This window comes from Eriocheir sinensis, chromosome 36 (assembly GCF_024679095.1).
Source record: "Eriocheir sinensis breed Jianghai 21 chromosome 36, ASM2467909v1, whole genome shotgun sequence".
NCBI classification, from domain to species: Eukaryota; Metazoa; Arthropoda; class Malacostraca; order Decapoda; family Varunidae; genus Eriocheir; species Eriocheir sinensis.
Genome location: NC_066544.1, coordinates 13,554,781 through 13,577,280, shown reverse-complemented (window position 1 = coordinate 13,577,280; position 22,500 = coordinate 13,554,781). Strand labels below are relative to the sequence as shown.

The 22,500-nt window shown below is 44.5% G+C and overlaps 2 protein-coding genes across 6 annotated transcripts in view; one reads left to right on the top strand and one right to left on the bottom strand.

Moving 5' to 3' along the window:
* LOC127007861 (UDP-glycosyltransferase UGT5-like) overlaps positions 1-14,156 on the bottom strand; it is an 84,157-nt gene extending 70,001 nt beyond the window's left edge. For 4 of the 5 annotated variants that reach the window (XM_050879270.1, XM_050879271.1, XM_050879268.1 and 1 more), the window contains exons 1-5: positions 13,812-14,156; positions 13,041-13,316; positions 12,689-12,882; positions 12,240-12,335; positions 11,624-11,717 (exon numbers count right to left, since the gene is read on the bottom strand). In XM_050879270.1, the coding sequence (XP_050735227.1) occupies positions 11,624-11,717; positions 12,240-12,335; positions 12,689-12,882; positions 13,041-13,316; positions 13,812-13,991 (840 nt within the window). In that variant the 5' untranslated portion in view covers positions 13,992-14,156. The remainder of the gene's footprint in view (positions 1-11,623; positions 11,718-12,239; positions 12,336-12,688; positions 12,883-13,040; positions 13,317-13,811) is intronic. The other variant, XM_050879267.1, reaches the window with a different exon arrangement.
* Positions 1-22,500, top strand: part of LOC127007860 (ATP-binding cassette sub-family G member 8-like) — a 111,770-nt gene that overhangs the window by 12,053 nt on the left and 77,217 nt on the right. The gene's annotated exons all lie outside the window — the stretch shown is intronic.

The window sequence follows — 22,500 nt, the reverse complement described above, 5'->3', positions numbered from 1 at the left end:
TTAGAAGAGAAGAGTGAAGAGAAATGGCTTTAACATTGAGGACGTTTAGCAGAGAAATGAGTTAAGAAATGAGAAGAGAAGGGAATTGGATTTAGAAGAGAGAATTGGATTGCGTTTAGAAGAAAGGAAGAAGAGAATCGAGTTGCCGTTCTTCACGTTCACGTCTATGCATTCAGGTTCATTATCCTCTCCCTCCCTCCCTCTCCTCCCCTCTCTCCCTCCTTACCTTCCTACTTGCCTCCTCTCCCTCCCTTATCTCCTTCCTTCCTTGCATGTTTCTCTCCCTTCCCTTCCCTTCCCTCACCTCTCAGTCTCATCTCCTCCTCCTCCTCCTCCTCCTCCCATTCTTTCTTTACTTCTGCCCTTCTTCTTTACCTTTCTCCCTTCTCTCCCTCTCTCTCCTCCCCAATCTGTCTCTCTCTTCGGCCTATCGTTTCCTTATCTCCCTATCTCATCTCATCTCCCCCTGCCTTCCTCTCCCTCCCTCTCCCTCTCCTCCTTCCAGCCTCTCTTTCTCCCATCCTCGTACCTCCCCACCACCTCCTCCCCATTTCCTCTCTCTTTCCTCCACTCCCCTCTCTCTCCCCCTCTCCTTCACGCCATGCCCCCCCACCCCCCACCCCCCCCCCGCTTCATAATAGGATAGCTCCCCACACTAACGGAGTCCTATTGTTCATGTCCCTCTCCCTCCTCCTCCTCCTCCTCCTCATCTTCCTCCTCTTCCTTCACACTCAAGTCATGAAACAGCACTAGAGTTCATGTGTATTTGCGTGTGTGGGTGTGGGTGTGGGTGTGTCTGTTAAGGAAGTGCGTGGAAATGAATGAAAAGGGTGCGTTGAAAGGGGGGAGGAAAGGGGGAGAGGGATGAAAAGGTAGCAATTATGGAAAAGGGGGAAGGGAAAGTACATAGGAGGAATGAGGTGAAGATGGAATAGAAAGTGTAAAAAAAAAAATAGAAAGAAAGAAATGTGAATTGAAGGGAAGAAGAGTGAGATGGTGTTAAGGGAATGGGAAGTGATGGGAAGTATAGAGAAATGTGATAAAATTGGGATAGGAAAGTAATTAAATGATAAAATGAGATGGGAAGTAAATGGAATAAACAGAACACGATAGCAAAAATAAAGTAAATTGTGTTGATGAAATATAAAGTGATTGGAATAAGATAATAAGGAACTAGAGAGAGAGAGAGAGAGAGAGAGAGAGAGAGAGAGAGAGAGAGAGAGAGAGAGAGAGAGTATATATTTAAGGTGCAAGAAGTAACTGTGATTGAGGAGTAAATAAAAAAAGAGTGTGGGAACGGAATGTAGAGGATGTGAAGTCATGTGGAGAGAGAGAGAGAGAGAGAGAGAGAGAGAGAGAGAGAGAGAGAGAGAGAGAGAGAGAGAGAGAGAGAGAGAGAGAGAGAGAGAGAGAGAGAGAGAGAGAGAGAGAGAGAGAGAGAGAGAGAGAGAGAGAGAGGGCAGTGGCTTATGCATCTCTCCCTTTGTGTGTGTGTGTGTGTGTGTGTGTGTGGTCAGCTGCAGGCGAGGCGTCAACACAATAAAGTAATACAACAATAAACGGAACGAACAGACGAACGAACGAACGAATGCCGCTAACCCGGAACTGAGCCAAGTCCGTTTACGTTCAAGAGGAAACAAAGAAGAAGGAAAATAAAGAGGAAAAGATCAAACAAATAGAAGGAGAAGCATAAAGAACAGCCTTGGCATCCCTAAAGCAGGTGTGTTAAGGTGTTTTTTTCTTCTTCCGTTGATTGTCTTTTTAAATTATATTCTCAGGTAACATTTAGGTAAGTCTGCCCAAGGTGAACGTAATAATTGAGGTGGAGGTAACAAGTTTTGGAAAAGGTTAATGATTGTGGAGATCAAATTGACTAACTGCATTATTGACAGACTCACCAATTCACTGTCTAACAAAAGGAGTGACTGACTGCCTGCCTAACTAACTAACTAACTTTTTAATAACTATCTGATTACTCAATGTCTAACAAAATGGCTGAGTACTGACAGATCAACTATATCACAATCTAACTAATTTAATTACTATCTGGCTGATTGACTGGCCATCTAACTTACTACCTAACCGTCTGACTGACCAACTGACTCCCAAATTCATTAACTAACAGACTAACTGACTGACAAATTAACGAACTAACAATATTTCTATAACCCAATTACTGACTGGCTGATTGATTGACTGGCCAACTAACTAACTACCTGACTGTCTGACTAACCGACTCTACTTCACTAACAAAATGCCTAACTGAGTCACTAACCAACTAACAGACTAACTAGGTAAATAACTCACTAAATAGCTGACTAACTTACTAATTGATTAACTGGAGATGTTGGCTGATGAGAAGAGATGGATGGATGGATGAATGGAGTGGAAAATTATGAGTGAAACGGTAGAGGAATTTCGCACCTGGCCACACCGTAAGACAGTAACTCCCATATTATTAAACGCACCAGTCTCTCACTACGATATTGGAGGTTTTCCCGCTCAAGATGCATAAGAATAGTAACTTCCACCAGAGGCTTTTGAAACAGACAAACAGAGGTGACCATGTTATTAAAAGTATAGGTCTTCAACATACGACTATTCCCCAAGGCCAGAGTGAAGATTACCTGGGTTCTGATGGATGTTTTTTTCCCTTCAAGATACATAACGCCAACAACTTCAACGGGAGGCTTTTTTCAAACAGGCAAACAGAGGTGACCATGTTATTAAAAGTATAGGTCTCCAATTACGACTATTCCCCAAGGCCAGAATGAAGATTAGCCGGATTTTCATGGATTGTTTTCCCGTTCAAGGTCTCATAACCCCAACAACTTCAACTGGAGGCTTTTTTCAATCAGGCAAACAGAGGTGCACATGTTATTAAAAGTATAGGTCTCCAATTACGACTATTCCCCAAGGCCAGAGTGAAGATTAGCCGGCTTTCCATTGGTGTTTTCCCCGTTCAAGATACAACACCCCAACAACTTCCACGAGACTTATTTCAAACAGACAAACAGATGTGGTTCCGATACGTTTGAAAATACGGACTTCAGGCATAGACAAGAAGAGAAATACTTACAGAAAATCAAATAATAATCAGAATAAGTCCAGGTAATCAGATCAAACGCATCAGCACGCAGGTAAACTCAAGATCTTGGTCGCACTTGAGAAAACGGAGACCACGGATGATAAGGATAAGAGGGAAGGGGAGAGCTGATAAACAAACATAGAGGTGACCACAGATGAAGATAAGAGAAATATGAAGGTTCCCGCTTATCATTCCCCTACGTGTGGCAATGAGAAGATGAATGGCATTTTTTTTTTACAGCAGAGGAGTCAGGTCAAGGGCATAAAGAAAAGGAAACCAATGTGGGAAAAAAAAAGCCCGCTACTCACTGCTCCCAAAAAGAGTTAGAGGAGAGGGTGTTGAGTTCTTAATTGATAAATGAAGTAATGTATTTTTTTTTAACGTGGCAGAGAACGAAATCAGTCAGTCTTAGTTAATGTTGTTATTCATTAAAAGTAAAATTGTGTGATAGTATTTCATTTTGACACATAGAGAACAGGAGCTTTGAGTTTCTTACTAATCTAAAAGGAATTCCTGTATATGTTTGTATGTATGTATGTATGTATGTATGCGGCTATATATGAATGTATGTATGTATGTATGTATGTATGAATGAATGTGTGCGTGTGTGTGTGTGTGTGTGTGTGTGTGTGTGTGTGTGTGTGTGTGTGTGTGTGTGTATTGGCACGGGAGACTAACCAAAAAATATAGAAAAAAATAAATAAAATAAATAAAAAGAAATATAAGAAAAAGGAGATGAAAAAAAGTAAAAAAAAAGAGATATAGAAAGATAAAAAAAGATAGAAAAAAAGAAAAAAAGGATAAAAGAGACAAAAAAGTAAAAAAAAAATATAGATACAAAAAATAAAGAAATATCAAAAAATATATAAAAAAAATAATATAAAAAAACACCCTCATTAAGACTGCAGCATAAAGTCAAGTTAGCGAAAAGTGAGACAATTAATTACACAGGTGCAATGTGTCACACCTGGTCGCGATACACACTCCACCTGCGCGAGACGTAATTAGCGGCAGGTGAAAAACACATCCTGTCACACCTGTACGGAGGCTGCCAGACAGGTGAGAGGAAGAAAAGAGAAATTGATTTTATAGAGGAAAGAAATAAGCTGAGTACGTGTTATTCTCTCTCTCTCTCTCTCTCTCTCTCTCTCTCTCTCTCTCTTTCTCTCTCTCGCTCTTAATAATTAGTGTTTCATCGTCTCCTTCCTCATTTCTAAATAGTTTAATTAATTTCTCGTTCTTTTTTTTCTTGATTAAAATACACCTCGACTTTTAGAATAATTAACCTGTGTGTGTGTGTGTGTGTGTGTGTGTGTGTGTGTGTGTGTGTGTGTGTGTGTGTGTGTTTGGGATAATAGAAATCTTGCTTCCGCTTGAACTAAACAAAAAAAATAGATTAATTTCACGTTTGATCCGTAACCTTTCTGTATTTGACCTTTTCAGTGTAATTACGTTCATTTGTTGTTGTTGTTGTTGTTGTTTCTTATTCTAATCGTGAGTATGAGGAGACGTGTGGGAATGGAGGTGCTATTACTACTACTACTACTACTACTACTACTACTACTACTACTACTACTACTATTACCACCACCACTACCACTAACACCACTATCTCCTCTCCTCTCAGACATGTCGTAACCGCTCTCTCCTTATCAGCGGTGACTCTAGTGGCCTCAAGATCAACGCAATAGTACCCCCTAAAACCCGGTTATCGCACGGTACCGTTCTGAGTGTTTCCCGATACCGTCCTACTTAAACCCTACAGCCTTACGCCACACGAGAGATAGTTAGAGAGAGATAGAGGTAGACAGACAGACACAACCGCAGACACACACACACACACACACACACACACACACACACACACACACACACACTCTCTCTCTCTCACTTCCCCGACAGTATCTTCCATAAAAGGGGATTAAAATTGCTTTGTTGTTTGCATATTTTGAAGGCCTTGAGGTGCGTGTAGGTGTGGTTGGCGGTGTGTGTGTGTGTGTGTGTGTGTAGGTAGTGGGTGGAAGAGGGGATGAGAGGTGGATGGCAAGGCTGGAACGGCATAATAAGTAGGTGTAGAAAGACTTGCACTGCTAAGAGGGTTTTTGATGAGTTGAATAAGGAAGTGGAGGCCAGAGAGGGTGTTACGAAGGGGACAGGTTCGTGTGGGAATGGAACAGAGTGGAAGGAATAGAGAGAACATAGTACTTTGAGTGGAGAATGGAAGAAGTGGATGAAAGAGGAAGCAGATGAGGCATTGTAACCGAGGAAAGGATGAAGTGGAGTTTGTGGAATTGGAGTAAAGAAGATGAAGTGGAGGAGGTATAATGACCAAAGAAAATGGAAAGAATAAAGTTTGTGGAATAAAGACAAATAGAGATGAGTAAGTTGAAGATGAAGTGGAAGAAGCATTATGGTGGAAGACAGGAGTAGTAAAATTTGCCTCATATATAGAAATAGAAAAAAGTGGAAGATGTACAATAACCGAAGATACTAAGGAGTGGAATTGTGGAAGAGAGATGACGAAGCAATGTGGACAAAAAAAAGGAAGGAGTGGTAAGGTGGACAAGGGAGTGAAAATAAGCTTGCGTGGGTGTTGAAAGGAAGGAGTGGGAGGAGGAGGAGGAGGTTGAGGAGGAGAAGGAAGAGAAGGAAAGGGCAGGTGGGTGGGTATAGCCTGAAGGAAGGAGGAGGAGGAGGAGGAGGGAGGGATGAGTACGTGGGTGAGGTAGGAATGAGGAAGGAAGGGAGATATAATATAGGCAGGTAGGAAGGAGGAGGAAGGGAGAGAGAGAGGGAGGGAGGGAGGGAGAGAAATCATAACACCTGCCAAGATAAAGATGGAAACGAAGGTGAAATGACGGTAAAAGTAGATGTGTAGATGGGTAGATTAGTTCAAACGATAAAGAAAAATTGATTTGTAGAAGGAACAGATGGGATATAGATAGTGAAAAGATAGATAATGATGGCAAGTAAAGATATAGAAAGCAAAATGTAGATAGGTAAGATAGTTCAAAAGATAAAGAAGTATCGATGTACAGAAGGAACCGATTAAATATAGATAGTGAAGAGACAGAAAACGATGGAGGGGAGAGATAGAGAAAGTAAAGAAGGTATGATAACAGTAAAAGTAGATGTGTAGATAGGTAGATTAGTTCAAGAGATAACAGGTAGACAGTTATTGATTTACAGAAGCGAAACAGATTAGATAAAGATAGTACAGAGACAGATAACAAGGAAAACTAACGTAGATGTAGAAGGAGAAAAAGCTGAATAAACAAATAAAAAAAAGGATGAAAGGGCAATGATGACGATGATAGGTGATGAAGAAGGTAAAGATATAGAAAAAGACAAAGGAAGAAAGGGAAGAAGGGCGTAGAAATGATGGTGTTAATGGTGATAATGAAGGGTATGGGGTCCGTGGGTGTAGATGGGAGTAGGAGAGAAGAAGAAAGGAAGGGAGGAAGGGGCGTGCAGGTGGTGACATTGATGGTGATGATAATAGGTATGGGTGTGTGTGGGTGTAGATGGGAATGGTATGGAGAGAAGAAGAAGAAGAGGGCTTAAGGATTCCCATAAGGACTGAAGGAACATAATACCACGAGTCCTTAAGGAGGATTTAAACCCATATGAAGGATTGAGGATGTAGGAAGTAGGATGGGGTTGGAGGATTCTTGTGTGAGTTGATCATTAACTATTTCCTCTTTCCTCCTCTTCCTCCTCCTCTTCTTCTTCTTTTTCTTCTTCTTCTTCCTCTTTGTCTTCTTTCTTCTACTTCTTTCTTTCCTGGTCTTCCTCCTCTTCCTCCTATGTCTTCTCCTACATCTCCTCTTTCTTCTCCTCGTCTTCTTTCTCCTCTTCCTCCTCATCTTCCTCCTCCTCCTCCTCCTCCTCTTCCTACAATACCAAGGCTTCTGTAATGTGTAATAACTAGCCTCTACTTGTCTCCCTCCTCCTCCTCCTCCTCTTCTTCCTCTTCCTCTTCCTCCTTCTCTCCTTCCCTTAGGGTGAGAGAATCTATGTGCCTCTCCCTCCCTCCCTCTCTCTCCTTCTCTCCCTTCCCTTTCCTACATTCCCACAACCCACCATACTCTCTCTCTCTCTCTCTCTTCTGGTTAGTCCTTCTCCCGCTCATCCCTCCTTCCTCCCTTATCTCCCTCTCCTTCCCTCCCTCTCTCCCTCTCTCTCCCTCTCCCTCCCTCCCTTTCCTTCTTCCCTTCCTCCTCCTCTACATCCTCCGTTAGCTCAAATAGTGTTCCCTACACCTACAACCGTAATAACTACTACTACTACTACTACTACTACTACTACTACTACTACTACTACTACTACTACTACTGCTACTACTCTATCTATCAATCTATCTTTATCTGCCATGTTTTTAGCTAGTGTTAAAGAGAGAGAGAGAGAGAGAGAGAGAGAGAGAGAGAGAGAGAGAGAGAGAGAGAGAGAGAGAGAGAGAGAGAGAGAGAGAGAGAGAGAGAGAGAGAGAGAGAGAGAGAGAGAGAGAGAGAGAGAGAGAGATGCAAGCCACCTCAGCACACACACTTCAATACGAAAAAAAAACTAATATAAAAAAAACAATAGAGACGAATCCAAACAACCAGAAAATCAAGCTGCGGAGTTTTTTTTTTTTTTTTTTCTCGCACCAAAAAATTAATCAACCAAAAACAAAACAAAAAAGTAAAAATAAGTGAAAAAAAATGAAAAAAAGTTGCAGTATTGCCCTTCACTCCCTCCTTCCAACACACACACACACACACACACACACACACACACACACACACACACACACACACACACACACTTAGTACTGAATCATAAAGGTGTCAATCGCACGCTAGTTTAAGGCAATGAGCGAAATGGAATAAAATAAAAAAAATCCCGGGTCTCTCTCTCTCTCTCTCGCTCTCGCTCATAATTTCTCCTTTATAAAAATGAAAAAATATATATTCACAGTTTTATCCATGTATAGTATTTACCTGTCTGTCTGTTTGTCCATTTGTCTGTCTGTCTGTTTCACTCTTAATCTTCCTGTAACTCCTTTTTTTTCTTGGCACCTGTCACCTTTCTTAACTCACCTGTCTGTTCTACCTGTCCGAATATTTGTCTGGTCTACCTATCTGTCTGTCTGTCTGTCAATTACTGTTTCTCTTACCTGCTCTCGGTTCACCTGTTATATGAGGATTTGGTTCTTTCATTTAGTAGTAGTAGTAGTAGTAGTAGTAGTAGTAGTAGTAGTAGTAGTAGTAGTAGTAGTAGTAGTAGTAGTAGTGAATGTAGTTGCTGTTGTTGTTGTTATTATTGTTGTTATGAATAAAAGAAATTACAAGGAAAGAAGAGGAAGGGGAAGAGGGGGGGGGAGGACTTGCTAGTAGGATCAGATTGAAGGGAAAGAGAAGGAAGAAGGGAATAGGGAGGGAAGGGGAAAGGGGTCATGAGTCACCAGTCCCCTTCCCTCCCCTCCCCTTCCCTTTGCCCCCCTTCCTTACCTCCCCCCCTCCCCCCCTTCACGCCTCCATCCATATGTTTTGTAACAACCTACAGCCATCGTTTATCCACATTCTTGTTCCATAAACATAAGAAAACACAAGACCATTTACAAGCGCCTAAAGGCCGTAGAAGAAGTAGAAGCGCTCGGTGCTCCACGTTTCTCTCAAAGTCTCGTGCTTTGTATATTCAAATCAGGCAAGTAAAACACTCGACAGTTTACCTACAAACCTTAACATATTTTTATTATATGAAAACTGTATGTAAGACGTTGTTCGGTGTTCACTCAAGCACTATTCAGTATTTTTAGGATTCTAATACTAAAAAAACAAAAAAAAAACAGGAATGTCTCAAGTCAGAGAAAGCTTCCTCAGCACTCTGTTCAGCCTGTTGACACCCAGATGCTTTTTGAAGAGAGAAATTTGCACAGTATTTAGTACATTATTTTTCAATCGTAATTTTCTTTAAGATTACAGAACAGCGTGGTAACAGTACACCGTCCTGGGACGCTCTGTACATTTTGCATCGTCTTGGTTGTTTCTTTGACAATAGAAACCATTTCTTAGCGTATTCCAAGTGGCCGAACACTGGTGTGCCAAGTGTTAGTCCTTCTTGGCCTTCCTTGCTCGGCAGCAGCAGCCAATCAGGGCCCGAAGGATCCTGTAGGAGAGCCAGGAGGCCAGGACCCCCGCCACCAGCGTCACCACCACCACCACCGCCCACACGTCAAAGTTGTACAACTCGTACCTGAAGACAGCAGCGAGAAAAGGATAGGTAGAGAAGAAAATAGACGTAGCGCCAGCGCCGAGAAGCGCGGACTGGAGTCCACTGCCCGTGTGAGGCTGAAGAGGAGCTTACAGGGACAGGGGGACGGTACTCATCAGCCGAGAAAGGAATTCGAGGAGGGAATATGGCACACGGCCCGCCAAGAAGCTTGGAGATGAGACCACAGGCCGTGAGGGGCGGAAGTGTGTGCAAGGCAGCGTATACATAAGAACATAAGAACGCAGGAGTCTGCAAGAGGCCGGTAGGCCTGTACGAGGCAGCTCCTTTGACCCTAAGCTCCCGTGTATCTAACCCCACCCAGTATCGCTGTCCATGAATTTATCTAATCTACTTTTGAATGTGACAATTGTATTGGCACTCACCACATGACTGCTAAGCCTTTTCCACTCATCCACCACCCTGTTAGTAAACCAATTTTTGCCCATGTCCCTGTTGAATCTGAATTTATCCAGTTTAAACCCATTACTTCGTGTCCTACCCGGTTCTCTTACCAACAAAACCTTATGAATGTCTCCCTTATTAAAGCCCTTCATCCATTTATAAACCTCGATCATGTCTCCACGCACCCTTCGCCTTTCTAGAGAATGCAAGTTTAACTGAGTCTTTCCTCGTATGGCAAGTTTCTCAACCCCTGAATCATCTTAGTCATCCTCCTCTGCACCGATTCTAACATTTTGATATCCATTCTATAGTAAGGTGACCAGAACTGAACCACATAATCAAGATGAGGTCTAACTAATGCTAAATATAGTTTGAGGAAGACTTCGGCGCTGCTGTTGCTAACGCTGAATAGAGAGGAATTATCTGGACTGGTCATCAACAGCGTGAGGCTGATGTGACATTTAGGGAATATACAGAACGGATCCAGGACTCCATTACAGTGGTGACTTACACCCGGGCAGGGGCGCAGAAGGGGACTCACCAGGGCATGTCGAGGGCGGGGGAGCGGAGGTGTTGTGCCCCCTGGTGCCGCAGGACGTACTCCACCCAGTAGGTCGTCCAGTCCCCCGGCGACAACGGCTGGTCCCGCATCACCCTCCCGCGTTGCTGCGCCTCCTCCCGAAACCTGCTTGGCCAGAGTGTAGAGTCTCAGAGGAAGAATGAAGTCGCATTTGCCTCAGTCAGTGTTTGTTCATTCAGACCAAGACGGACTGAATTCAAAAGGAACTGTAATTTTACACGAAACAGAGACAGCAGCTGCTCACTGCATTGATCTCACTTTTCAAGCAAGGTTGTCTGACCTTGGGTCGTCCATGATCTCCAAGATGTGGCCGCTAAGGCTGTCATAGGTGAGGTCCTCCCAGTGTAGGACCCGTCCCCAGCCGTCCTTCTGCACCATCCTCATGTTTTGTTTTTGGTCCACGGCGACAGGCAGGCCGAGCACCGGCACCCCGTGGTAGGACGCCTCCTGGGTGCTGAACAGACCCCCGTGTGTGATGAAGAGCCGCAGCTGCGGGTGACCTGACCACGGGAACAAGAGGAGAGGAACCATCAGATTGGCAACGCCACAGTAGCTTGTACACGGCAGACTAGCTTGTACAAGCTTGTACACACGGCACACTAGCTTGTACAAGCTTCTACACACGGCACACTAGCTTGTACGCGTCGCATTGTCATCTTTCTGCCTTCATACTCTGGATTTAGCAGTCGCCCAACAGTCCCTAGTGGTCTGTACCGAAAACTGTCAACCGCGTCAAACTGACCGAGGATGTCCTGCTGAGGGAGCCACTTGGACAGCCGCACGTTGGGGGGAAGGCCCTCCATGGCGTCCTCGTCCCACTTCCACAGGACCCGCTGCTGCAGGGAGCCGAACACCTCCAGCAGCACCTTCTTGTACCTGTGAGGGAGGAGGCGTCACTGTTACTCGTCCCCCGTGTGTGTACCTGTCCCGCGTGTGTATACCTGTCCACCGTGTGTGTACCTGTTCCCCGTGTGTGTACATGTCCCCCGTGTGTGTACCTGTCCACCGTGTGTGTACCTGTCCACCGTGTGTGTACCTGTCCACCGTGTGTGTACCGTTCCACAGTGTGTCTCAGGACAGTGACTACTAAACAGTGTAGCCGGACTCACTCCTCGGGCATGCTGTTCGACTTGACGAAGGTTCCCAGACTGAAGAGGATGACTCCCGGCTTACCCGCGCCGGCGACCCACTGCTGCAGATCCTGGCACGAGGGAGAGGGAGGCAAAGGTGTAGCAGCAGCAGCAGCAGCAAGTGTCTCGTCAAGGGGAGCAGCAGAGCCAAAGACAGGGGGAGGGACGTACCTCGGGGAGCGGCTCGGCGGGGCGACAGTGTATTCCTCCGGCGTGCACCACCGTGGGCGTGTAGGGCAGCGTCGGGTTCTCCATCGTCCTGACGCTGCGGAGGAAGGAAGGACAGGAGTGAGGCGTGCACACACACACACACACACACACACACACACACACACACACACACACACACACACACACACAAGCCATGTTTTATCTCTATATATTCCATCGATTTTTTTTCATGCTGACTGCTCTTCTGAACTTGCTAACTGCATGCCTCCCCCCTCCTGCGGCCCCGCTGCACACGACTTTCTACTCTAGCTCATTCCTATACTGTCCAAATCCCTTATGCAAGAGTTAACCAGCATCTTCATTCTTTCATCCCTTACACTGGTAAACTCTGGAACAGCCTTCTTTCGTCTGCCTTTCCTCCTGCTTATGACCTGACCTCTTTCAGGAGTAGAGTATCAAGACACTTCTCCACCGGAAGTTGACCTCTCTTTTGGCCACTCTTTACTTCTCTTTTATAGGAGCAGCGATTAGCGGGCTTTTTCATTTCCCTAATTTCTTTTGAGTGCCCTTGAGCTGCTTCCTTTTGCTGTAAAAAAAAAAAAAAAAACACACACACCTGTTAGCGATGAAGAGGCTGCTCTTTAGTCTGAGCTCCAAGAGGCTGGGCATGTCCTCAGGGCACAACTTGCGGGCGCGGCATTCTGCTTCCATACTGACGAGGTTTATATATATATATATATATATATATATATATATATATATATATATATATATATATATATATATATATATATATATATATATATATATATATATATATATATATATATATATATTTGTCTAGTGACTTCAAAACAGTAAACACTCAATTATTTCTAATGTCTTGATATTTATAGTATGCAGAGAATCAGTTTTTCTTTTATTCTTATTTATGAAATTGGTTATATTCATTCACTTAAGTTTGATAATGTTTTTTCTCTGTATACTGATCTTCACGCAGAACATTTTGATTTGTGAACTTGTGAATTTGTGAATTGTACGAAAGAAAGAGTTCATCGCACGGACTTTGGAAGCGTGCTCCATTCGTAGGACATGATCCCCATCAGGTCATAAAGGGTGCTGATCGTGCGCCCCATGAAGGTGAGCGGGTACTCAGGGTCCAGCATGAAGCTTGCAGACAGGGAAGGGAAGGCGGGGCAGCCCGCCACTTTGGCAAAGACTCCTACAGGTTTGTTTGGGTTGCCGTAGATGAAGGGAACCTGTTGATTGCCATAAGACCGATGATGAGTGTAACACCAGTTGTTGGAATAACTAGTTTAGGCCTTACTATGATACATATTTGTTAGTTTGTCCGTGTGATGCTAAGCAGACCCTATATTAGTTCAAATGTCCCGCTGGGCTTTAAGGTCAAACACACCTGCAGTTGGTGGACGAAGGAGAGGAAGCACTCACTCACGGCGGCGTGTACAATGACCAGGTCAAACTTCTCGTCCCTGAGCTTCTGCACTCCCTCGTAGGCCAGGGCGTTGACACACGCGACCTCCATCTCTTTCATGATTGAGGCCATGGCGAGATGTTGGTTGTTGGTGAAGAGGTTGGGAACCTTGTTGAGTATCTGTACCTCGTCGGGCACCTTCACCACTCTGATGTTTGGAGATTTTGAGGACACCGTGTACCCCGCCACGTAGGTCACCTTCGTGGATCAAGAAAGATGAGCAGCATAAACACTCTAAACTTTAAGACCGTTTTCGTATCTCATAGTTCATAACAACGGTCAAAGCCCTCAGACGGGCCGCTAACAGGTGACAAAACTTTGCTCCCTTGAAACCAAGAAGAATTTCAGTTAATTAGGTATGGAGGAGATGGACACCAGAGGGCCGCACACGCCTTTCCAGTCGTTGTGTTATAAAGCATTGACAAATAATTGCTAATGGGAATCCTCTATTATAACGATTATGAATTCTTAACTCTTAAATCATGAACGGGATGTGCAAGAGTAGCGGGCTTTTTTTTTTATTATTGTTTTCTTTTTTTTTTGTTGCCCTTGAGCTGCCTCCTTTGTTGTAAAAAAAAAAAAAAAAAAAAAAAGAAATGCCAAGCTGACACAAGGCCAGTGAACCCCGCACACAGCGACGCCTTCACCTCCATCTCTTAACCTGTACATGTGCTGTTCGGTGGTGTCGCTCACCGTGTGGTTCCGCCGCGCCAGGTGCTCGGCGATGGGGACGAAGAAGTTGTTGTGGCTCTTAGTGCCCAGCGGCACCGCCATCAGGATCCGCGCGGCCTGCGTATGCTTCACCTCCGCCACCATCACCACCATCACCGCCACCGCCGACACCACCGTCGTCAGCCTTCCGCACCACCTCATCGTAGCTTCTTTGCTTCAGAACCGATGGTCACTCAGGAACGCGCGCACACATGCTAAGGTCGATTGTGTCACAGCTCACCAAAATACACGAGCAACCAACCCGTGGTGCCGGCCGGTCAGAACTGTACACCTTGTAACGATGACTTGATAGTCAGTGTGTGTGTGTGTGTGTGTGTGTGTGTGTGTGTGCGCGCGCCTATGGGTCCGTGGTTAGATAACGCACAGAGATAAGGCCCACGCGGAGGGCAGTACTACTGCCGTCAAGGACGAGACGCACGATGAGGCCGTCCACTGACGCGCCATCAACGTCACAGCAGCCGTCAAGGGGACCCAGGCCGCTCTCTGCTCCTCCTTAGTCGATATTGCTCATTAGTCTTCGCCGTGTATTTGAAATAATGAGACAAAACATACTAGCTTTGTATATTAAAGGCTTAAAATATCATCTACTCATTTGTGATGGATAGCCCGTGTTCTCAGACGCTCTCTGTTCTCACAACAAACGGCGGAGTCGCAGAAGATCCTAGAGTGTTTCGTGTTGCACTGAGTCAAACGCTTTCTTGAGATCGACATCGGCTGCAAGCATTTCCTGTCGAGACTCAAATCGGCGCTCCGCCAGCACGTGAAGCGCTAGGATACGGTCAGTTGTTGACTTACCAAGCGTGAACTCGGACTGTTCAGGTCTCTGCAGCTTCAGCAGCTGGCTGCGAATTCGCATCAGTCATAGGTGGGCAAGCACCTTGCCTGGGACACTGAGCAGTGTAATACCCCGGTAGTTGTCGCAGTCCTGTCTGTCCCCTTTCCCCTTCCAGATAGGGACGACCAGCCCCCTCTTCCGGTCAGGAGGAATGGTACCGGACTGCCATACGGCAATCAACTACTACTACTACTACTACTACTACTACTACTACTCTCTATCTATCAATCTATCTTTATGAGAGAGAGAGAGAGAGAGAGAGAGAGAGAGAGAGAGAGAGAGAGAGAGAGAGAGAGAGAGAGAGAGAGAGAGAGAGAGAGAGAGAGAGAGAGAGAGAGAGAGAGAGAGAGAGAGAGATGCAAGCCACCTCAGCACACACACTTCAATACGAGTAAACAAATAATATAAAAAAAAAGAGAAAAACGAGACAAATACAAACAACCAGAAAATCAAGTTGCGATGATTTTTTTTTTTTACTTTATACCAAAAAAAAGTAAAAAGTTAAATAAAGTTAATATTCCCCACTTCCCAACACACACACACACACACACACACACACACACACACACACACACACACACACACACACACACACACACACACACACACACACACACACACACACACACACACACACACACACACACACACACACACACTTAACACTGAATCATAAAGGTGTCAATCGCACGCTAGTTTAAGGCAATGAGCGAAATGGAATAAAAAAAAAACAATCTGGTGTGGTTCTCTCTCTCTCTCTCTCTCTCTCTCTCTCTCTCTCTCTCTCTCTCTCTCTCTCTCTCTCTCTCTCTCTCTCAATTTCTCCTCTATAAAAGTGAAAATATATTAACAGTTTTTTTTCTTCCATAGATAGTATTTGTGTCTGTCTCTCCGTCTGTCCATCTGTCTGTCTCACACTCGATCCTGTAACTCCTTTTTTTGTTGGCTTTCACACCTGTCTCGGCCCACCTGTCCTCTACATGTCCGATTGTTTGTCTGTCTACCTGTCTGACTGTCTGTCTGTCAATTACTCTTTCTCTTACCTGCTCTTGGTTCACCTGTTATATGAGGATTTGGTTCATATTGTAGTAGTAGTAGTAGTAGTAGTAGTAATAGTAGTAGTAGTAGTAGTAGAAGTGGTGGTAGTAGTTGTAGTAGTAGTTATAGTGGTAGAAGAGGAAACAGAAGAAGTAGTAGTAGTAGAAGTGGTGGTAGTAATAGTAGTAGTAGTAGTAGTTATAGTGGTAGAAGAGGAAACAAGAAGAAGAAAAAGAAGAAGAAGAAGAAGAAAAAGCAGGAGGAGGAGGAGGAGGAGAACAAGAACAAGAGCAAGACGAAAAAGAATAAAAAAAGAAGGAGAAGAAGTAAAAGAAGAAAAAGTAGTAGTAGTAGTAGTAGTAGTAGTAGTAGTAGTAGTAGTAGTAACCATCCTCTTAGTAACCTGGAAATGCAACCAACCACCAGTGCTCTCTTTTTTGCATGTGGACGAGCACCTGAAAGTGTCCCATCATGCAGCCAGCCAGCGTGACCCCTCGTGTGTGTGTGTGTGTGTGTGTGTGTGTGTGTAGCCAAGCACCTGAGAGCGATAGAAACCATAGAAAGAGAAACCGATAGGAAAAAAAAGGTAACGTTTGGAAACTTTAAAAGGTGGTTGAGTGCTGAGAGTGTTATGAGTAGTAGTAGTAGTAGTAGTAGTAGTAGTAGTGGTAACAAACTCTCTAATCCTTGTAGTCTTGAAATGTATTAGTAATGATAGTAGGATTGTAATTATAGTAGTAAAAATCGTAACCATGACAGTAATAGTAGTAGTAGTAGTAGTAGTAGTTGTAGTAGTAGTAGTAGTAGTAGTAGTAGTAGTAAGAGAAGGAGAAGGAGGAGGAAGCAAGAGAAGAGAAGGAAAAATTAATAAAAAAAACATCAAAAATAACAACAAAGAAAACAACATCAACACCGCATAACAGACGTGCGTAAGGGAATTAAGAAGCGAAGAGATGAAATTTTTGGCCCTGCTCGTAAAGGCGGTGATGCGGGGGACGTGATGGCGGCAATAAAAGTAGAGGTAGCAGGCGTTATGGGGAGGCTCGGAGCAGTAGTAGTAGTGGTAGTAGTAGTAGTAGTAGTAGTAGTAGTAGTAGAAGGTAATGTCTTTGCTTCAGTGGTAGTATGTTTAGTTGTTCTTGTTGTTGTTGTAGTAGTAGTAGTAGCAGTAGTAATAGTAGTAGTGTATATAGTTGTTTTTGTTGTTGTTATGGATAAACAAAAGGACAAATAAAGAAGAGGAAGGGGAAGAGAGGAGGAGGAGGAGGAGGAGGTGTTGGTAGGATCAGATTGAAGGGAAGGAGAAGGAAGCAGGGAAAGGGGAGGGAAGGGGAAAGGGGTCGTGAGTTACCTGTCCCCTTCCCTCCCCTTCCTTACCCCCCCTCCCTCCTCCCCCCCATTCACGCCTCCTCCGGGAGCACTCTCTCTGGCGGGTGCGAGATGCAATTTGCGTTTCCTCGTCTGGTAGGCTGTTTAGGAGCCACACGCCGGGCCCAGGCAGCGAGGAGGAGGAGGAAGAGGAGTTGGAGGTGTAGGAAGAGGAGGAGGAGGACGATGACGACGAGGAAGAGGAGGACGAAGATGATGAATACAAAAACGACGAGGAAGAACAGAAAAAGAAGGAGGAGGAGGAGGAAGACGAAGAATTAGAGGAGACATATCAGAAGGGTAACAGAAAGAAGGAAATACTAAATAGATGTTAATATGAACGATTACAATACGAGTAAACAAGAAAACAATAAAAATAAAGAAAGAAAGAAGAGAATAACAAACACTGAAGTAGAGGAACCTGCCATTGACTTACTGACTATATAATGGAGAGGTGAGAGGAAGGTGTTGATGGGTGTGCCGTGGGTGTGGGTGTGGGTGTAGCTGGAGGAGGATGTGCCGTGGGTGTGGTCGTTGGAATGGGTACAAAGACAGACAAAGACCCACTCCATATCTCCTGACCCACGTAGGAAGGGGAGCTAAAGGTGTGAAGGGGAAGAGGAGGAGGAGGAGGTGGAGGTGGAGGTGGAAGAATGGAAGATAAAAGGAGAAAGAAAAGGAATATGATGTGAAAAATGGGAAGAATTGGGGGAGTGAAGTGGGAGAGAATGGAAGTGGAAGAGGAAGAGGAGGAGGAAGAGGTGGAAGAGAATGGAAGGGGAAGAGGAAGAGGTGGAAGAAAGGGAGATTAAAAGAACAGAGTATGAAAAAAAGGGAAGATGTCAGGGAAAGGGAGGTTAAATAAGGAAAAAGAAAGAAAAGAAGAAGATAGAAAAAAAGAGAAAGAAATAGAATAGATAATGAAAAAGACTAAAAATAAAGAACAAGAGAAAAAGGGTGAAGGAGGAGGAGGAGGAGAAGAAAATGATAGAAGAAGAGAAGCAAAAGAAAGAGGAGATAGAGGAGGAGAAGAGAAAGAGAGGAGGAATAAAGAACGAGAATCAGTTAAATGACGGAATGAAAGAGGAAACAAGAGGAGGAGGAGGAAGAGGAGGAGGAGGAGGAAGAAGAGGAGGAGGAGGAGGAGGAGGAAGGGTGGAGTGGCGTCAGTAGTGGCCTTTACCGTATAGCCTTGGCGACGCGTTAAAGAGAGAGAGAGAGAGAGAGAGAGAGAGAGAGAGAGAGAGAGAGAGAGAGAGAGAGTCCTCGCTTTGGCCAAGGAAAAACATGAGTGATATTTGACGTGACCTTCATTGTTATGCCATTAGAGAGAGAGAGAGAGAGAGAGAGAGAGAGAGAGAGTTGGTTTATCAGCACTTATCTCTCCCTTGAATCGCCAATCAGTAAAAGGTTATAAGTCCGTTAGTCTCTCTCTCTCTCTCTCTCTCTCTCTCATTCGACACGCCAATAAACTTACGTGAGGGAAAGACTGACTCCTCCTCCTCCTCCTCCTCCTCCTCCTACTCCTCCTCCTCCTCCTCCTCCTCCTCCTCCTCCTCCTCCTCCTCTTCCTCCTCCTCCAGTGATGCAGCAACCAAAGATAGACGTAAAAATATGTGTGTGTGTGTGTGTGTGTGTGTGTGTGTGTGTGTGTGTGTGTGTGTGTGTGTAAACAAACAAATTCGTGAAGGTTTTTGTAAGTCTGTTCCTCGAAGTCTCGCCTGAGCAGTCCTGGCGTGACTTAAACTCCTCCTCCTCCTCCTCCTCCTCCTCCTCCTCCTCCTCCTCCTCCTTCCCTCCCTCTCTTTCCTCCAGCATGTCTAACTTCTCTTTCTCTCCCTTATTTACCTTGCTTCCTTCCCCCTTATGCCTCCCTTCCTTCTTCCTCCTCCCTTGACTTTCCTCCTTCCCTTCTCTTTCTTCTTCCCTTCCCTTCCCTTCCTCTTCCTTCTAATATACAGGTCTTTGTGGCTTTTCCTTCGTGTCCTCTCCCTTTTTCTTCCTTTCCTTTCTTTCTCCCTCCTTCCCTTTCCCAATCCCCCTTCCCTCCCCCCCTTTCCCATAGTTCCCTTCCCTTTTCCTTATCTCCCTTTTTTCCCTCCCTTTTCTCTTTTTCTTATCCCCCATCATTTATTCCTTTCCTTCTATCTCCTTTCCCTTCTTCCCTCCTTTTCCAATCCCCCTTCCCTCCCTCCCTTTCCCATAGTTCCCTTCCCTTCCTCCATTCTTCCTTTCCTTTATCTCCCTTTCTTCCCTCTATTTTCCCTTTTCCTTATACCCCATCATTTATTCTTTTCTCCTATCTCCTTTCCCTTCTTCCCTCCTTCCCCTTCATTTTTATCTCCCCTCCTTTCCTCCCATCAGTTTCCGTTCTCATGACTCCCAAATTTTCCTCCCTCCCTCCCCCCTTACCTATGGAGGCCGCAGGTGAGGCATGCAGGTAGACAGACAGGTGTTCAGGAAGGGATGGAAGGGAAGGTTTTAGGGCTGACTCATGTAAACAAACCAAGAAGTTAAAGAATGAACAGCTGATTTGGAAATAGTTTGGGGTGGTGAATGTGTGTGGTTGTTATTTTTGTTGGTGGTGGTGGTGGTGATTATGGTGATGATGGTGGTGATGGGGTAGGATGAAGAAGAGGGGGATGGAGAAGAAGAAGGTTTAGGAAAGTGATGAGAATGAGAAAGAGGAACAAGTAGTGATGGTGATGGTGGTGATGGTGGTGATGATGATGGTGATGGTGGGAATACTGAAGAGGGGGATTAAGAGGGAAAGGTATTACTAAGAGGGTTTGGGAGAGCTGAAGAGAATGAGAAAGAGGAAGATAGAGGTAGAGGTGATGGTGATGATGGTGATGGTGATGGTTGTGGTGATGGTGGTGATTGTGATGATGGTGGTGGTGAAGCAGAACACATAATAATAATAATAATAATAATAAAATAATAATAATAATAATAATAATAATAATGTGAATACTAACTGCATGGTGCCAAATCAGAGAGAGAGAGAGAGAGAGAGAGAGAGAGAGAGAGAGAGAGAGAGAGAGAGAGAGAGAGAGAGAGAGAGAGAGAGAGTAAATAATGACAGGCAGAGTAATAGTTAATAAATGTTTCCTGCCTCCGTCATAAACAGGTTCGGATTTCATTAGTCACGATGCAAATTACATATAGGAAGGGAAAAAAAAATAATGACAGGGCTTGCTTGAACACACACACACACACACACACACACACACACACACACACACACACACACACACACACACACACCGTTGCCAATGTTATGTGCTTGTGGGTGGGGGGTGGGTGGGAGTTGTAGACGTGGCAACACTGTCATGACGTCACCATTATTACCAACACTGCATGAGTATGATAAACAAAGAGGTGTGTGTGTGTGTGTGTGTGTGTGTGTGTGTGTGTGTGTGTACGCTTCCTTTGCCAATTTCCCTTTCCCATTTTCTTCTTCTTTCACTGCCTTTTAAATTCCATGGTTGTCCCTTTAAATCCTGTTCCCACGCTCCCTTTAAACCTCCCTTCCCTCTCCCTCTATCTCTCCTCTATTACCTCCCTTTAAATCCTTCTTCCTTCCCTTCAGTATAGATCCTTCACGTCTTCTTTCACTTCCTTTTGAATTCCATGGTTGTCCCTTTAAATCCTGTTCCCACGCTCCCTTTAAACCTCCTTTCCCTCTCCCTAAATCTCTCCTTTATTACCTCCCTTTAAATCCTTCTTCCTTCCCTTCAATATAGATCCTTACACTCATTTTAACATCTCTTCCCTTCCTTTCTCTCTCATTCTCCCTTTCTCCCTTCAGTTACCTCCCTTTAAATCCCCCTTCGATCCCTTTACATTCACGGCTGTCCCTTTAAATCTTGTTCCCACGCTCCCTCTAAAACTCCCTTCCCTCCCTTTTTTTTTCTCTCCTCCGATACCTCTTTTTAAATCCTTCTGTACCTTTAAACTCCAATGCAGTCCCTTTAAATCGCATTCCTACATTCCCTTTAAACTCATTCACCTCTCTGCACTCTCAGTTACCGGTTTCTAAAGGGAAGGGAAGGGAAGGGAAGGGAAGGGAAAAGATGAGAAAAGAAGTGAAAAAAAGGGAAGGGATGGGAAGGTGAGTGAGGGAAGGGAGGGAAGAGAAGGGAAGAGAAGAGAAGGGGGTGTGAAGGGAAGGGAAGAGAGGGAAAGAAATGAGAAAAGAAGTGAAAAAAGGGAAGGGATGGGAAGGTGAGTGAGAGAAGAGAAGAGAAGAGAAGAGAAGAGAAGGGGGTGGGAAGGGAAGGGAGGGAGATAAGAGAAGGTGAAAGTAGAATATCTGGTAGGAAATTCTGCATAAATGATGAGCAACGAACTGCATAAATTGCCTGCAGAGAGAGAGAGAGAGAGAGAGAGAGAGGATCGACCTAATTACAACGTTCAGAGATCATTATCATTAAGAATCGAGCGTTGTATTACATCCTGGAACCCGTGAATGAGGTACTAAGTTTCCTGTTGCATTATAATCATTAGTAGCAGCAGTAGTAGTAGTAGTAGTCGTAGTAGTAGTAGTAGTAGTAGTAGTGGTAGTAGTAATAGTAGTAGTCGTAGTAGTAGTAGTAGTAGTAGTAGTGGTGATAGTAGTAGTCGTGATTGTGGTAGTAGTTGTAGTGGTGGTAATAATAGTAGTAGTAGTAATAGTAGTAGTAGTAGTAGTAGTAGTAGTAGTAGTAGTAGTAGTAGTAGGAGGAGGAGGAGGAGGAGGAGCCTTGACAGAGAGAAGGAAAAAAAAAAACAAGAAAAAAAACAAACAGAAATAAGGAAATGCCAGAGAGGATAATTACAGGTGTGTGTGTGTGTGTGTGTGTGTGTGTGTGTGTGTGTGTGTGTGTGTGTGTGTGTATGGGTGGGGCTAAAACGGAAGAGTAATACACACACACACACACACGCACACACATACATTCCCGTGGCGTATGTGTGTGTATTATTACGAATGTAGGTCACGTGTGTGTGTGTGTGTGTGTGTGTGTGTGTGTGTGTGTAGGAGAAGGGTGGGAGGTGTCAAGGCCTTACCCTGTGTGCTCCGTGAGAGAGAGAGAGAGAGAGAGAGAGAGGGGGGGGGGGGGAGATTGATAGGGGAGGAAGAGGGAGTAAGGAAAGGTAGGAGAGAAGGAAGGAATGTCAAAGGGAGGGAAAGGAAAGGAAAGGAAAGGGAGAAGAAAGGGAGGAATGAGAAGGGAGATTAAAAGAGAAAGGGAAGAGAAAATAATGGATAAAGGAAAGCTCTGTGTGTCTATCTTTATCCCTCTCTCCCTATCTACCTATCCATCCCTTCTTCCTTCTCTTCCCATGTTTTCCTTCCCTTTTGTTTAATCCCCAATATCTTTCCCTTCTCCTTTCCCTCCTCCTCCTCTTCCTCGACCCTCCACTTCC